At 49.8% G+C, this 15,213-nt stretch overlaps 6 protein-coding genes across 6 annotated transcripts; 4 read left to right on the top strand and 2 right to left on the bottom strand.

The window, feature by feature from the left end:
* The first annotated feature begins 643 nt into the window (after nt 1-643).
* On the top strand, nt 644-1,604 carry K441DRAFT_657576 (histone-fold-containing protein). The gene is made up of 4 exons (XM_067648205.1): nt 644-773; nt 841-867; nt 926-1,185; nt 1,238-1,604. Exons 1-4 carry the CDS (start codon nt 752-754, stop codon nt 1,355-1,357), a joined length of 429 nt encoding a protein of 142 aa, XP_067505704.1. The 5' UTR covers nt 644-751; the 3' UTR covers nt 1,358-1,604.
* A 211-nt stretch (nt 1,605-1,815) lies between these two features.
* K441DRAFT_552625 (uncharacterized protein) lies at nt 1,816-2,596 on the top strand (the record flags this gene model as incomplete). Its single annotated transcript, XM_067643157.1, has 4 exons — nt 1,816-1,851; nt 1,906-1,983; nt 2,041-2,256; nt 2,333-2,596. 4 exons carry the CDS (start codon nt 1,816-1,818, stop codon nt 2,594-2,596), a joined length of 594 nt encoding a protein of 197 aa, XP_067505703.1.
* K441DRAFT_56358 (uncharacterized protein) lies at nt 2,520-3,183 on the bottom strand. Its single transcript, XM_067643617.1, has one exon. It carries the CDS (start codon nt 3,089-3,091, stop codon nt 2,729-2,731), a length of 363 nt encoding a protein of 120 aa, XP_067505702.1. The 5' UTR covers nt 3,092-3,183; the 3' UTR covers nt 2,520-2,728.
* Nucleotides 3,184-5,632: 2,449 nt separating this feature from the next.
* Nucleotides 5,633-8,533, top strand: K441DRAFT_552680 (uncharacterized protein; the record flags this gene model as incomplete). The annotated part of the gene is made up of 9 exons (XM_067643160.1): nt 5,633-5,764; nt 5,819-6,249; nt 6,454-6,469; nt 6,523-6,630; nt 6,692-6,763; nt 6,825-6,902; nt 6,950-8,171; nt 8,220-8,406; nt 8,461-8,533. The coding sequence occupies 9 exons, from the start codon at nt 5,633-5,635 to the stop codon at nt 8,531-8,533; spliced, it is 2,319 nt and encodes a 772-aa protein (XP_067505701.1).
* A 268-nt stretch (nt 8,534-8,801) lies between these two features.
* K441DRAFT_686151 (carbohydrate esterase family 9 protein) lies at nt 8,802-10,571 on the bottom strand (the record flags this gene model as incomplete). Its single annotated transcript, XM_067651961.1, has 3 exons — nt 8,802-8,846; nt 9,178-10,095; nt 10,182-10,571. 3 exons carry the CDS (start codon nt 10,569-10,571, stop codon nt 8,802-8,804), a joined length of 1,353 nt encoding a protein of 450 aa, XP_067505700.1.
* Nucleotides 10,572-11,163: 592 nt separating this feature from the next.
* Nucleotides 11,164-14,925, top strand: K441DRAFT_657574 (glycoside hydrolase family 3 protein). Its single transcript, XM_067648204.1, has 5 exons — nt 11,164-11,465; nt 11,528-11,534; nt 11,590-11,701; nt 11,756-14,271; nt 14,323-14,925. The coding sequence occupies exons 1-5, from the start codon at nt 11,419-11,421 to the stop codon at nt 14,434-14,436; spliced, it is 2,796 nt and encodes a 931-aa protein (XP_067505699.1). The 5' UTR covers nt 11,164-11,418; the 3' UTR covers nt 14,437-14,925.
* The last annotated feature ends 288 nt before the right edge of the window (nt 14,926-15,213 follow it).

Genomic DNA, 15,213 nt, shown 5'->3' with positions numbered 1-15,213 from the left:
GTTGTCTTGGTCCTTAGGCCTCACTATAACCAGAAGCATTGTTGCAGTTGTAGAGCATCCAGGCACGAAGGAGCTAGGGATTTATAAGATTGTCGGTAGCGGTTATGCTTGCCATCAGGGGAAGGCCATTTGGATAGTCTTAAATAATACTCGCTATTATCGTGGTTAGTAAGTGCTACGATATCTGAGCAGTGCAAAGGGTAGCGCAGAAAAATATTTCTCAGAAATTTCCATTTGGCTTGGAGGGTCAATCACCACGGGAGTAAAACTCGATGGTATGATAGGGGCGACACGAATGATCATCATAGCAACGAAGGATAGGAGATACTTAAGAGGAGAAGGAAGCTTACCAGCTATACATTTGTGCACACCGTTGGGGTTTCAGAATATCGCGGGCTGCAGGTTTAGCATATGAATGAGAAGTGTAATCATAGGCTTCTGAGACAAGTCTTTGTGTGAGGCGCGGTAGCCTGCAGACACAGTGATTGCATTATGTGATATGTGATCAAGACTGAAAGTATTGCAAGAAGCTCGTGGAAAGAAATTAAGAGGTGAGGTTTTGGCTAACGTTGCGCTTGGTCCGTGCAGTAGCTAGGCAAAAAAGCGATCTCAGCTTCCGGTAATTAAGTATATTGCCCTTGTTGCCGCTATTATTCGAAATGCTCGCTCAGCACCACAACACTCCAGCTATTTGGCATATACTCTCACTCTTAAGCCTCGCTCCTTGACATAAACCTGCAGCATAATCAGGATGTCTGACCGAGAGTTCGGAGGTAAGCCTACACAAAATTGCAATGGAATGTGCTATTAAGATTCACGAATACTGACCTTATTGTGCAGGCAACGATGATCTGTCTCTCCCGAAGGGCAAGTATATTTTAAGGCGATCGCGACTTCGAGACAAAGCCGCTAATCCGCGCGACAGCTACTGTACAGAAGATCATTACAGAAATTTTGCACTCCGACCCTGGTGTAACCTTTGCGAAAGACACACGCGATCTCCTAATTGAATGCTGTGTCGAGTTCATCACCCTGATTTCTTCCGAAGCCAATGAAATCGCAGAGAAGGAAGCAAAGAAAACAATAGCCTGCGAACATGTTAAGGCAGCGTTGGAGGAGTTAGACTTTGGCGACTATGTACCCGCTATTCTAGAGGTGGCTGCCGATTATAAGAAGCAACAGGCCGTAAGTCACTTGGATAGATAGAGTGGAAACCGAAATCTAATGTGCTGGACAGAACCGTGAGAAAAAGCAGACCAAGATTGAGCAGAGTGGGATGACGGAGGAGGAACTGATACGACAGCAGCAGGAACTATTCAGGTCTGCTACCGATAAATTCAACTCCGGCCCCCAATAGTGAATGCGATAGGGGCTAGTGGCTTCTGATTTTGATTTATGATACTTTATGGGACGGCGTTTGGCGGTACTATGGAACAGCGGTCGCTTTGGGGCGCTTTGGTGCACTGGGAGTGAACGCGACCTTGTATTGAGGGATGATTGATCGTAAAAGAAGTACTGAGCCACGACTAGACAGGGCAAATGAATCTGCGTATTGGAGGATAAGGCTACATAATTTCCATAGATGAATTTATATTGCTATCGAACTCTCTGATACTGCTTGGTCAAATATGGAAAGCTGGGATGGATGACGTTGGCTTGCGGCGAGTCACAGGCGAGGCTCGCGTTGCCTTTTGACTTCTGCGCGCGGCTTAGAACCGCTTCTCACATATCTCAACCTCCGTTCTTCTCGCACGCAAGGCACCTGTATAATCCTCTCATTTCTCTACGCTTGCACTGTACCTATCGCTGCCCTCCATGTCCGGTCTCGAGAAGGCACTCTTCAACCTAAAGGTAGCTCGGAGATGTCCCGCCCCTCCATAGAACCCGCGATTGACCACTTCGCAGTTCACCACGAAGCAACTGAATCGGCAAGCAGCAAAGGCTGGAAAAGATGAGACTGCAGAGAAGGCAAAGCTAGAGAAGGTATGCTCTTATGGCGCTCTGTGTATTGTCCTCGCGGACTGATTGATGTCGATTCAGGCTATGAAGCAAGGCCACCACGATATCGCCCGGATATATGCGCAGAACGCTATACGAAAGCAGAATGAGAAGCTCAACCTCCTGAGGCTTGCCTCCCGTATTGATGCCGTCAGCAGCCGGGTTCAGACTGCCGTGACCATGCGACAGGTCACTGGGAGCATGGCTAACGTTGTGAGGGGTATGGATTCAGCTATGAAAGCTATGGACCTAGAAAAAGTTTGATATATTGACCTGCACACTCAAGAGTCTGCGGAAGTCTCTAATACTGTTCGTATTGCTGACTTCTCTCTAGATATCCGCGGTGATGGACAAGTTTGAAACGCAGTTCGAGGACCTCGACGTAGCAACGGGATACTACGAAAATGCCACATCATCTGCCACAGCGGTTGGAACGCCGCAGGAGGATGTTGACCGTCTGATGAGCCAGGCTGCCGATAAAGCGGGAGTGGAACTACATCAAGACTTGGAGGCTGCAACACCCGCTAAGACGAAGGTTGGCCCCACAGAGCAGGAAGAGGAAGGTCTGAATGAGAGACTTAGGGCGTTGAGGAACTGATTCTGCTATTTGGGGTTACAGTGTAATGAGTCATGGAGTTTACGGTTTTTTGTTAGTGTCCTGCAGGGAGAAGTGATTATCACTACACACTTTTCAACGATGGGAAGAATGAAGCATATCCTGAGCGGTCAGCTACGCATTCATCCACGCGATGTGACTCTTCTTTAGCCTAATAGTAAGCGCAAGTGGAGACGGCCAATCAGTCATGTCATATAGATAGGCCGTCGAGGTACTTAGGGTTACGATGGCGTTATCTAGGTAGGGGCGCAGGTCGGTAGCAAGGTTTTCTGGTCGGATAGGTAGGGTAACTGAAGTGGTGGTGCAATCGTATATCTTTTGGTGTAGATTCTTTAAGGCGGTATAGGATGGTTCAAATGGGAGAGCAGATGGAGCCATACTGTCGGTGGTATTTACTGCTGCTTCTATTGCGTTTATATGGGATATTTGCGTGTATATAAACGCAATAGAAGCAGCAGTATATACCATCAACAGCATGGCTCCATCTGCTTTCCCATTTGAACCGTCCTATACCGCCTTAAAGAACCTACACCAAAAGATATCCTTTAGCACGATGGGACCCTACGAGAAGGTGGTCTGTGCGCGAACACCAGAATCAAAAGTACAGTCAAAACTCTTTATAACGATGCGGGTCGTACGGCCGACCGTATCGTAATACCAATGGTATTGTTATACATGGAGTCACGTGTTGGGTTAATAAGCAGGAAAAAGGAGGCTAAAGCGTGGCTAAGCATCCCAAAAGGGTATAGGGCATTTATTTCACAGGCTAAGTATAACCCCTCCCATACAAAATCTCTACTGGTTATAACGATTTTGGTAGGGAAAACTTAACGATATTGTGAATAGTCAGTATATCGTAATATTACACCAAAAAAATTTGGATTAAGGGGTGTAGATCGTAATATGGAGTATATCGTTGTAATCAGATATCGTACTAAAGAGTTTCGACTGTATGCGTATGGAGCCTTGATCCTATTGATTCTATTGGCTGGCTCTTATCGATAACCGTAGGACGAATTTCGTCATGCTTAGGGATACGATTGCACCACTACATCCGTTACCCTACCTATCCGACCAGAAAACCTTGCTACCGACCTGCGCCCCAATATAGTAGTGATCGGCACCAGGTCGACACCCCCAACTTTGAGCTTCTGGCAGGCAGGTTAAAGTTATATCACCAGTCTTGGCGTGGTGTTGATCTTTTGTTCTTTCACCAAGATAGGTTCCAAATTCTCGTTCCAAAGCTTTAATAATTCAACCCCGTGTATATTCTCGTCTCTACAAAAAATCCTTGTCTCTCACCATCAGTATATCCAAGCTAGCTTATGCCTCTGGCTTCGTGCTCTGGCCGGGCTCTCACTTGGACGCCACGTGGGGTCGTTACGCTGTGGTGAAGAAGGTCGACTCTTATCGAATGGTTATGCATCTAGGTTGTCCCTAAGGAAGGATTGAGGGATGAATCGATTGTCATAGCAGTATGGTGCAAGCGTCTCGTTAATAATCCGGTTAATTGCCGTCAATAATCCGGCTCTCGTGGCTGTCGATAATCCGGCTCGGTGGCCGTCAGTAATCCGGCTCTAATGGCCGTCGGTAATCGCCAGTGGCTGGTGAAGCTCTACCTCAGTAAATAGGGAGCATTCCTTTGTCGCTCGTAGTTCCTCCTTTCCATCCTATCGAGGGACAAAAAAAGTCGTCGTGTGGGTTGACATCCAAGGGCGTCGTCGCCATCGTCGTCGGTGTTGGAGCCGTGGGCTTCTCAAGGATTGTTCTGGCTTGCAAGAGACACCGTTGTCTTCTTGGCCATCGTCGAGAATAACGAGTACATCGTGTATATCCGGACACGAGCTGTCTGTCGCTGCGGAGGTAGAGAAAAGATCAACCAATTTCGATGGATGTAAAGATCAGATGCAGTACGGCGGGCAGCCCCGACTCATAACTGTCGAACGAACTCGTGTGTAGATTAATCTACGAAGAGAAAGAGACTATATACACGGTGGATGAGTCACAGGCACCCCTGATCTAACAACACCATCGTAGCCCTAAGTACCTTGACGGCCTATCTATACGATGATAATGCTCCTTGGGTTGTAAGGGTGGTAAGGGTTAAGGCGAGGAGCATCCTTCAAAGTTAGGTTCGCGAATGGGTTTGATGTCCTGAGAGATGGAGAATTCCTGACACGTTTTGAAGAACATGACACAGAAGTATTCTATCGATTAGATCCGGCCTAATAGAACCAATCGGATCAAGTTGGAATGCCCGATTGTTATTTTGCCAGTGCACGGATCGCTTGATGGTAGGACGCTACCGTTGCATGGGATAGCATGTGAATGTATCCAGGCCATTAAATTAGTAAATTGGCTGCTGAAGATCCTTGTCGATCGGGATATTTTGTGAAATGAAAACCTCCGGTTAGTTTAGGAATAAGAATAGCCAATCTAATAGGCGGAGGCATAGGGAAACGTCAGAGGTAAGACTGCGGAGGGCTAGATGAGAGGCCAATCAAATTAGGCACGAGCGGAGCGAGTTGCAAAGTCGTGTAGGGCAAATGGACTATCGTGACATGCTAAATGCCCTGTTACATGCACAACAGCTAAAGCCAGCCAGGAAGCTTCTAGTAAGGCTAGTTAGGTAAGGCTTCGTTCCGGGTCAAGCTACAAAAAGTACTGGGAGAGTGGAAGCACCCTGAATTGTGAATGACGCGCTGCTAGAGCGACCTGGAATCCAAGTACAAATGCCACGCCCCTCTTTTCCACCTCCCACCAAACGGATTAGTCTCCCACCCATCCATAGTCACAGCAGGATTCTCAATCCTTGACATGCGTAAGTAAACCATTCCAACCCATCCCCAAAAGCGCCAGTGCAGGCAGCGAACTCGTGTTCTTACATCACTTGGTCACTAGTGCGTTGCTTCTCACGCTATCTGATTCCAGCTCCCCCGGTCGGCTCCGGGTACAAGAACTCCACGTCCGCCTCACCCACTTTCTTCCCACACTTCACCTCTGTGCTTGCAAACATCGATGGGAGTTTCTGACGAGCCGCCTTTGTTAGACCGTATTCATTCCTGGGCGAAAGCGCATGCCTCGAACCGCAACGCCACCGGAGACGCTCCACGGTCTGTTCTTCCAGTGACCAACGATATCCCAAGCCATGTTCTCAACAAACTATCACCTCGATCCACAGCCGCCAGCGCCCACAATCGCCAGGAGTGCAACAGGCCCGGCAGTAACAACAGCACAGGGAACAATGTTGAAGACAATACATCCACGGCTCCACCACCACCTGCCCCGCCTCCGACCCATACTCAAACTGATGGAACGCCATCTTCCTCCTTAGGGCAGAATGAGCCTGGCTCGCCCTCAGGCATCAAGGGGCGCCTTTTACGCTTTGGCCTGCACACTAAAGATGCTCTTTTATACAGCCCCATTAACGTGCTTTTGATTTTTGTGCCCATTGGTATTGCTGCCAACTTCGCCCATCTCAATGCCGAGATCATCTTTGCTATGAATGCCGTTGCTATCATTCCTTTGGCTGGGTTGTTAGGCCATGCAACTGAGAGTGTTGCAAGTCGGCTGGGAGACACCATTGGAGCTTTGCTAAATGTCACTTTTGGAAATGCGGTGGAGTTAATTATTTTGTGAGTACCAAAGTCTCCTAGGAAATCAAAGGCAATCCGCTGACTGTTAGCTGTAGCATGTATGTCAAGCTCGGCACGCTCAGAATAAAAGCAGTCCCAAAGATGCGCTCAAATCTGATGTTCCTGTGCCACGCTGCCCTTCCCTTTTGAAACCTTTTAACTTGAAGACTATTTGTTAACTTTTCCTCTTTGCTAATAATGTAGCATTGCACTGGTGAAAGTAAGTCATTTCGACATTTTGTCAATCAGACATGTTCTAAATGTACTTTACAGAACGAAATTCGTATTGTCCAAGCTTCTCTTATCGGTTCAATCTTAGCAAATTTGCTCTTGATTCTCGGAATGGCATTCCTTTTCGGGGGCTTGCGTTTCCAAGAACAGGTAAGTAGATTGAGCGCCTACCGTCATTTATGTAGATCCATCAACTAACATACGGGATTAGGTCTACAACAACACAATCACGCAAATGAGCGCCTGTCTACTCAGCCTCAGTGTCATGAGTCTTCTATTGCCGGTATGCCAATTCAATAACTTGACTTCTGCTGTGTACTAATATTATTTGTGTACCTATATAGACGGCATTCTATGCTTCTTTCTCCGATAACGTTAAAGGTGATCGTTCCACCCTTAAAATTAGTCGTGGCACGAGTGTGGTATGTTCATTGTCCGTCGTCTCCCATACTTGCTAATAATTCTATAGGTTTTGCTTCTCGTATACGTCTTGTACTTGCTCTTCCAGCTCAAGTCCCATGCGTACCTTTACGAGAGCACGCCCCAGCATATTATTGACGAGGAATCCCATCCTGGTATTCTTACCGAAATGCTGGCATCGTCGAGCTCTTCAAGTTCCTCGGATGATTCAAGCAGCGGCGGTACGGACACATCGTCTGGATCTCATACAACTGCCAAGCGGATTAAAAGGGCTTTCAGGCACCGGAAACGCCGCAAGTCAAGTGCTAGCTCCAAAGATGCACCGTCAATCCCCTCTGCTGTGAGTTCTCCTTCAGGTGAAGGTCATTGTTCATTCATTGAGAACGCCAACCCTGCTGCCAACCACAATAGCAGTCATCATGATACTAGGTCGAGACATGGATCTGTACTAGGGGCAATTATGAGTGGTGATGAAGCAGACACTGATGGTGAGCGGGAGCGGAGAGATTGCCAGCCTCGAATTCGGGACTTTGAACAAGGAACGATACGGTCTGCCAATTCTCCGGAAAGAAAAGATAAGAAAAAGAAGAAAAAGCATTCGAAGCGCTCAAAACGGGAAGGTCGCCGGGAGGTATTTTCAGAGAAAGAGAGCGCAAATCCTGCCGAGAAAGTGACTGTTCAAGAAGACGATACTGGACCTCGACTTGGCTTTGTCGACGAAATCACAATCGCGCCAGAAACAAACAACGAAGGCAAGCGTCCTTTTGCCCTCCGGCAATTTTCATCGCGTCCTCGGCGCCCGGCTCTTCCCGGTTTACTGTCCAACACCGTATTTTCAACGCAACAACAGCCCACTGGTGCCGCTACTCCTGGACTTCGCCGGACCAGCTCATTACCAGATCGTTTAAACCGGACTCAGTCAACGCAAAACACGATATCAAGGCCTGCGATATATCCTTTCCCGCAGAGCAATGCCCCGTCTGAGCGCGCGCACGACATCGAAAATGCTGAAGACGCGCCGAATATGTCTCGTACCGCTGCTATAGTCCTTCTACTTGTGACAACTGGCCTCGTCGCACTGTGTGCCGAATTCTTGGTGAACAGCATTCCTCCCATGATCAATGATTCGTCAGTTAGCCAAGCGTTCATCGGCCTGATCATTCTCCCAATCGTTGGTAATGCCGCAGAACATGTCACCGCTGTTACTGTTGCTACCAAGAACAAAATGGATTTGGCTATTGGCGTTGCCGTGGGGAGTAGCATTCAAATTGGTAAGTGGGCTCCTTTGGTTCTAAAAATCACTAACTGAAACGAAATAGCCTTATTTATCACCCCCCTCCTCGTCATTATTGGCTGGTGTCTGAATAAGGATATGTCTCTTTATTTCAACCTGTTCGAGACGATTTCTCTCTTCGTCACGGCATTTGTCGTCAACTTCTTAGTGCTGGATGGGAGAAGCAATTACCTCGAGGGATCTCTCCTCATTGCCGCCTATGTGATTATTGCGTAAGTTTAGCCTAAATCACGAATAACATCGAAACATACTGATATGACCTCTAGCGTTGCCGCATTCTTTTACCCTGAAGTTGCAGAGCAAAGTGCGTTAGGCGGAAATGGCTCAACCCAGTTCTGAGGAACAGAGGGTTGCCCCTGCACGACGAAGCAGATTTCAATGTATTCCATGCAGGATAGCTAATTACTTGCGAGATAGGAAAGTCGGAGGACCTTTGTATTCCATGCGTATTGATCCTTCGGTTTCTTCCTACACTTCTAGTAATATTTACGGAAGTGTGTTACAAGCTTTCCTTTTTGTTCGCGACATGGGGACATATCAGCAACGAGACGTATACAACATCAAGCGGGACATGCAGCACATGCTCAGGGTGTATTAGCACAAGGAGCTAGATGTCTACAACAGGGAGTCGGACATCCACAACATCTAGAGCCTATATTAGCCTCTAGCAGTGTTGATTACAGTCATTACAGATATATTATTTACGAATTCTACACGGCAGTACGCTACCTATTGTGTCTACTGTAGTGGGCCTCTTGTGATATATACATTAGATGTCCCAATAACTCCGGAAAATGCATCTACATGAATTTTTCAATATTCTAATCGCAGCTCGCAGGATATCATTCTAAGTCATGAACTTCGTCAAAGCAAACCCCACAACCCTGTCAGCCCTTCAATACTCTTCAGTTTTCCCCACCATTCCCAACATTATTACCCACACCATTCGTGCACTCCTCCCCCTCCACCCCTTTCTCAAATACCATCTCCCCAAACTTCCACACCTGGTCGACCTCCAGCCTCCGCCCGCCATTCTCGTCGCTCTCCAGTTCCAACACCACGATATCGGCATCCGCGCCCGCCTCCAGCGTCCCCTTGACGCGCTCCAACCCCAGCATGCGCGCCGGCGTCGCCGTGACGGCCCTCACAGCCTCCGGCACACTCGCGCCGCTCCAGTTGAGAAAATTAGTCACGCACTCGACGAGCTCGATGCAGGAGCCCGCAATCTTGCCGTCGGAGCCCTCGAGCGTGAGCAGCGGGCCCGCCTTCACGATCCGCGACCCATTGGTCCAGTCGTAGGTCCCATCGGGCAAGCCGACCAGCGACATGGNGTCGGTGACCAGGACGCAGCCGTCCGGGTGCGCGTTCCACGCGATCTTGACGGACGTCGGGTGCAGGTGGATGCCGTCGGCGATGAGGCCGAAGAACGGCTTCTGCGCGGCGTGGGTGCCCGTCGGCGTGCTGGAGGGCGAGGGCGAGGCCGTGCCGAGCAGCCCGAAGATGCCCGGGTTGCGGTGGTGCAGCGGGCGCATTGCGTTGAACAGGTGCGTGATTGCGGTCGCGCCGGCGGCGATGCCCGCGCGCGCTTCTTCGTACGTTGCTTCCGAGTGCCCGATTGCGACTGTGATGTCCAGCGATGTCAGCGCGGAGATGCAGGACAGCGCGCCGGGCAGCTCGGGCGCGAGGGTTAGCAGCTTGATGGGCGAGGGGGATGTGAGGTTGCGCTCGCCGTAGCAGGCCGCGAGGTCGGCGAGGCCATCGGGGGCGGTGCGTAGGACGGAGATGTTGTGGATGCCGTTTTTGGTCGGATTGATGAACGGGCCTTCGCAGTGCGCGCCGAGCGATTCGGAGCCTGTGGATGGGTCGCGTCGCGCGCCCGAGGGCGCGAGGAAGGGGAGGGCCTAATGTGCGCTGATTAGGATCTGGTCTCTCTCTCTGTGTATGTGTTTGGGTGCTTGCTGGTGCTGTGAGTTGGGACTTGGCACACCTTGTGATACACTTCGGGCCTCTGGCTTGTGATGGTCGGGAGGTACGACGTCACGCCCGTCTTGATGAGGCTCTTGTTGACCCGCAGCACTCCCTTGCCGTAGGCCGATATGCCGTCTTCGGGTAGCACGGAGAAGTCGAAGCCATAGGCGCCGTTGAACTGGACGTCGATGAAGCCCGGTGAGACGATGCGTCCACCGAGATCGATGATGCGGTCGGGGATCATCCGCTGCTCGTAGAAGACTTCTTGGCTGTGTATGATTTTCCCCGTGATAGAGCTGATCCAGAGGTCTTCTTCTACGAGGTCATTGCCTTTGATTAGCGTGCAGTTGGTGAACTTGGTGATGCCACTTCCGAAGTGAGTTTGGTGGTCTAAGACCGCTGAGGGCATGTTGCCAGAGGCGGACTCGTGAGGGAGTCCTTAGGTAAGGAAGAAGTACGACTATTAAAGAAAAAGAATGATGATAATATCTAAAAGAAAATGATGTAATAACTATTCTTGCAGCTTAGAGAGCGAAGTGCGTAGAGAGTAGGAAATTTTTGGTTGAGAAAAATCTCAACACTGGGAATAATTTGCATGATGGGATAGTTTTATGATACCTGGGGTAGCTATTCGTCATCATGAACGGAGAAATTTTCAGATTCTTCTATGACGCCCGTCTTAAGCGTGCTTGTCGTGAGGGCTCTGAGTGGCCTGGTGCTTCCGGATTGACATGTAGCATTGTGACATAATGGGAGTGGCGGAAAACAGCGAATAGGTATCCAGAATTGGAGAGGTGGTCGATGAGCGTTTTTGACAGGTGGATTAAGGCGAGTAGGTGGCTTTGGGTGAGTAGGTCTGCTGGTAACGTCAAAGTACAGGTACTATAGGGGAAATGTCCCAGTGGCCAGCACGGTCACATTGCCAAGCGAAATCCGCGGCCCAGCGGCGAACCGTCGACCTCCCCGAGGGATGCAACCTCACCTCCGTCCACTGTCCACTACTCTGCACTCCCTAACTATTCCCCAAGGGACCAACTACTGAGCGCCGCCAGCGGTGTAACCTCACGTTCGCGACCTGCATCCAACAAGCGGCCATTCCTGGTTGCCCTCTTTCTGTCCTAGAAGGTTGCAAACATGCTTGTTACCACATCGCATTGCTTTCATCGAATGGTTTACGCTTGAACGCCGTGCAGAACTGACTTTCTAGCCCCCACTAACGCGGCCTGTCTCCGCTGCATGCTCGGTTCACTTGCAAAATGGTGAGCAAACTGAAGCTGGATCCCGTATGGGACGATTTGGATAGGTACCGTTTCCTTTACGATCAAAATCTCCACTCCTGTGACTGCAAGCTGACGTTCCATGCAGGACTATGGTGCGCTTGCTTTGCCGGAATTTTTTTTCCCCTTTCATCATGCTGACATCCTCAGGGTCAACTGTTTATGATGGGCTTTGATGGAACTACCGTGACCCCACAAATACGAACTCTCATTGAAAAGCACCACCTAGGTTGTATCCTACTAACCGCAAAGAATCTGAAATGTGAGGCCACCCACATTTGAATGCATATACAACTTATGTACTGATCTTCCGAAGCCGCTGAGGAAACTACAAAATTGTGTTATGAGCTACAAAAAGTTGCCCATGACGCAGGCCATCCGGTACCATTGGCTATCGGAGTGGACCAGGAAAATGGAGGAGTTAACAGCCTTTTTGACGAAATTTACATCCGGCAGTACCCGAGCAACATGGGCATTGCCGCCACAGGCTCAACCGATCTGGCATTCGAGGTAGCCAAAGCCACAGCTCAGGAGATATCCGCCTGTGGTATCAATTGGATTTTCGGTCCTTGCCTTGACGTCCTAACCAACGCTCGCAACCAGCCTCTCGGCGTAAGAACCGCTGGAGATGATCCACAGGAAGTATCCGCGTACGGTGTGGCCTTCATGAAAGGCTACAAAGAGGCTGGTCTTGCGACTTTGGGAAAGCATTTCCCTTCATATGGTAACCTCGAGTTTCTAGGTTCCACTCTAGACGTCCCTATTATCACAGAATCATTAGAACAATTGAGTTTGAGCGCTCTCATCCCTTTCCGCAATGCGATCAGACAAGGACTAGACTCGATGATGGTTGGCGGTTGTGCCATGTCTTCCGCGGGTCTTAATGCAATGCATGCCTGTCTCTCTGAGCAGGTGGTAGATGGGCTACTTCGCTCAGAGCTCAAGTTTGATGGCGTTGTCGTGTCGGAATGCTTAGAGATGGAAGCCCTAAGTCACAATATCGGAGTTGGTGGAGGCACAGTCATGGCAGTCAATGCTGGTTGCGATGTTGTACTTCTCTGTCGTTCATTCTCTGTCCAGCAGGAAGCCATTAAGGGTCTTAAGACCGGAATAGAGAATTCGATGATCTCCAAAGATAGGATTTACAACTCCCTTCGGCGGGTTCTGACAATGAAGTCGAAGTGCACGAGCTGGGAAAAGGCGCTGAACCCTCCTGGTGTCAACTTCCTCGAGACATTACAGCCTTCGCATACAGCACTTTCAACAAAGGCATATAACACATCCATTACGGTTGTACGAGACAAAAACCGGCTACTCCCACTCACTAACGTCATCGATGGGGAGGAAGAGCTTCTATTATTAACTCCTCTCGTCAAACCACTAGCTGCCTCCGCAGCTTCACGAGCACTTTCAGAAACGGTCGCTACAGCCTCACCGGAACCGGCAGCCTGGGAGCGTAGTGCGTCTGTTATGAGTGGTGAACGTGTTTTCCGGGAACTGGGAAGATCATTGGCAAGACAACGAAGTGGACGTGTCTTGCATACATCCTACACTGCTAACGGAGTTCGACCTGTTCATGAAAACCTCATAAATAGAGCAAGCGCTATTATCGTGCTGACCGCTGACGCGAATCGGAATCTCTACCAGCACGGCTTCACCAAACACGTTTCGATGATCTGCAACATGCAATATACCACAGGAGGAGAGAAAAGGGAGAAGCCTCTCATTGTTGTCGCAGTCAGTTCGCCCTACGATTTCGCCATGGATACTTCCATAGGAACTTACATCTGCACATACGATTTCACTGAGACCGCCCTGAACTCTTTGGTCAAGGTTCTCTACGGCGAACTGTCGCCTTCTGGAACATTACCGGGAACAATTAGCAAAAGCCAAAAGCTGCATCACTCGAGGCAGCATTGGCTCGTCGAGACTTTCAATGAAGAGCGTGATGCTAACGCACTGGATAGCCTCATTGTAGCAGTTATGGAAGGGACACCGCCAAATCAGCGATCAGAACTGTCTAGCGCAACGTCGAATTCATTCATCCTGCATCATCCTGAGGTGGTGGAAGCTCACTTTGTTGTTCGAAACAGCAGTACGCAAGCTCTGTACGGTTTCTGTTCGACGTATTTTTTCAAAACGACCGGCACTGGGGTTATCGGCGCTCTCTTTGTGGACCCGGCGCGGAGAAAATTATCCATCGGTCATTCCTTGCACAACAGAGCTATTCGAACGCTGCTACAGAGAGACGGAATAAAGAGATTCCAGTTAGGCTCGAGATTACCAAGCATATTCTTGGGTATACCCACCGGTCACGGCGCAGAGAGAAAACGACTCCGATCTTGGTTTGCTAACCTCGGATGGAACGCGGCTCTTTCTCGGCCTATATGCAGCATGGTTGCTCGCAATCTACTGACATGGATACCGCCAGAGGGAATGGCGAAAAGCTTAGCTGGCGCAGGAGCCGAATTCGATTTAGTGTACGGTTGGGAATATGCAGGCCCCATCTTGGACCACATCAAGACAAGCAATCGACAAGGCCTAGCTGAGGTGTACAAGCTGGCACTTGCTGACCCGTCAGCTTGCGGCATCATCCGTGCAAAACGGCCGGAAGATGGTGCGTTGGTGGGCACAGTGGTTCTCTACAACATGCACTCACGGCTCGCCGAATACGTTCCTCCGATGAAGGACCTCAATGAGATGGCAGGCGGCATCTCGTCACCTGTCATATCACCTGCAGTGGGCGAATACTCGACGCTTCTGCAGGGGCTTATATTGTTGGGCATGCGGCAGATCAAGGCGCAAGGCTGCAATGCCTGCATTCTAGACTATGTAAGTATCTGGTGAACGGCTCGATTTGATATTGGCTGACGTTGGCAATAGATGGACGGTGATGGCAGCTTTGACGGATTCTCGGCAATGGGATTCGACGTGCTGCATAACTTCGAGGAGGTTAGCTGCGATGCTGCGACATGGACGATGATTCCACCGTCATAAAAACAGCGACCAAAATTCAATGCCTCTCAGCGTTCCAAACAGCCGTCGGAGATTCGAGTCGGAAGGAGAATCGCGTGCTGAAGAAGCGCAAGGATGGTCTGGTCTGGCGTTTTGGAATACCCGGCGAATGGTCAGACGTTCTTTCTGGGATATTGGATCTGGCTTGGCAGGGCTGTTATGGTCTGTCGGAGAAATGGAATAGCTCGGCGCATTTTGAAGTTTGTTATGCTTATTGCTATCGAGATTCCTTTTGCAGTGTAGTTGAGATTAACGCCGTTGATGGCGCCGTTGACAGTCCGGTTGTCTGTCCGAAATGGGACTTGGTCATCCTTCCCGAGGCACCGGGGCCAGTGCCCGCCCGAAGGAGTATTGCCGCCGCATCTGTATTTTGGCAGAAGTGCCTGAAACGTCTTGAGCGTGTTTTTTAAGTTTAATATTCGATCAGGCGTATATATTCAGACCTATCAGAGGCCTGTCAGGCTGCGACTGCTGTGGTTTATGTGAAGGGCATGCAGGGTCTTCTGATCCGGTAGAAATGGTCGAAACGCACCCCAAAAGACCCCCCATTCACCCCCGTTGACCCCATATCTCATCAGCCTCCGGAAGGGGGGTGTAGATCCTCTAACGGCGAACCGTCTCGAAGTTTTCCGGAAGCAGACCTGCTGCTCCATTCGCTGTTTCGTCGTGTGCTGTGCTGTGTGTATAGTCCCGCCCTGCCTTTGGTGTTTCTGGCGTCTCGTCTCGTGCTGCAGTTCGTGGTGGACCTACCCGATGCCC

The sequence above is a fragment of the Cenococcum geophilum genome (assembly GCF_001692895.1).
Source record: "Cenococcum geophilum 1.58 unplaced genomic scaffold K441scaffold_14, whole genome shotgun sequence".
In the NCBI taxonomy this organism is placed as follows: Eukaryota; Fungi; Ascomycota; class Dothideomycetes; order Gloniales; family Gloniaceae; genus Cenococcum; species Cenococcum geophilum.
The sequence above is the reverse complement of the archived record's forward strand: the minus strand, read 5'-3'. Positions and strand labels throughout refer to the sequence as shown.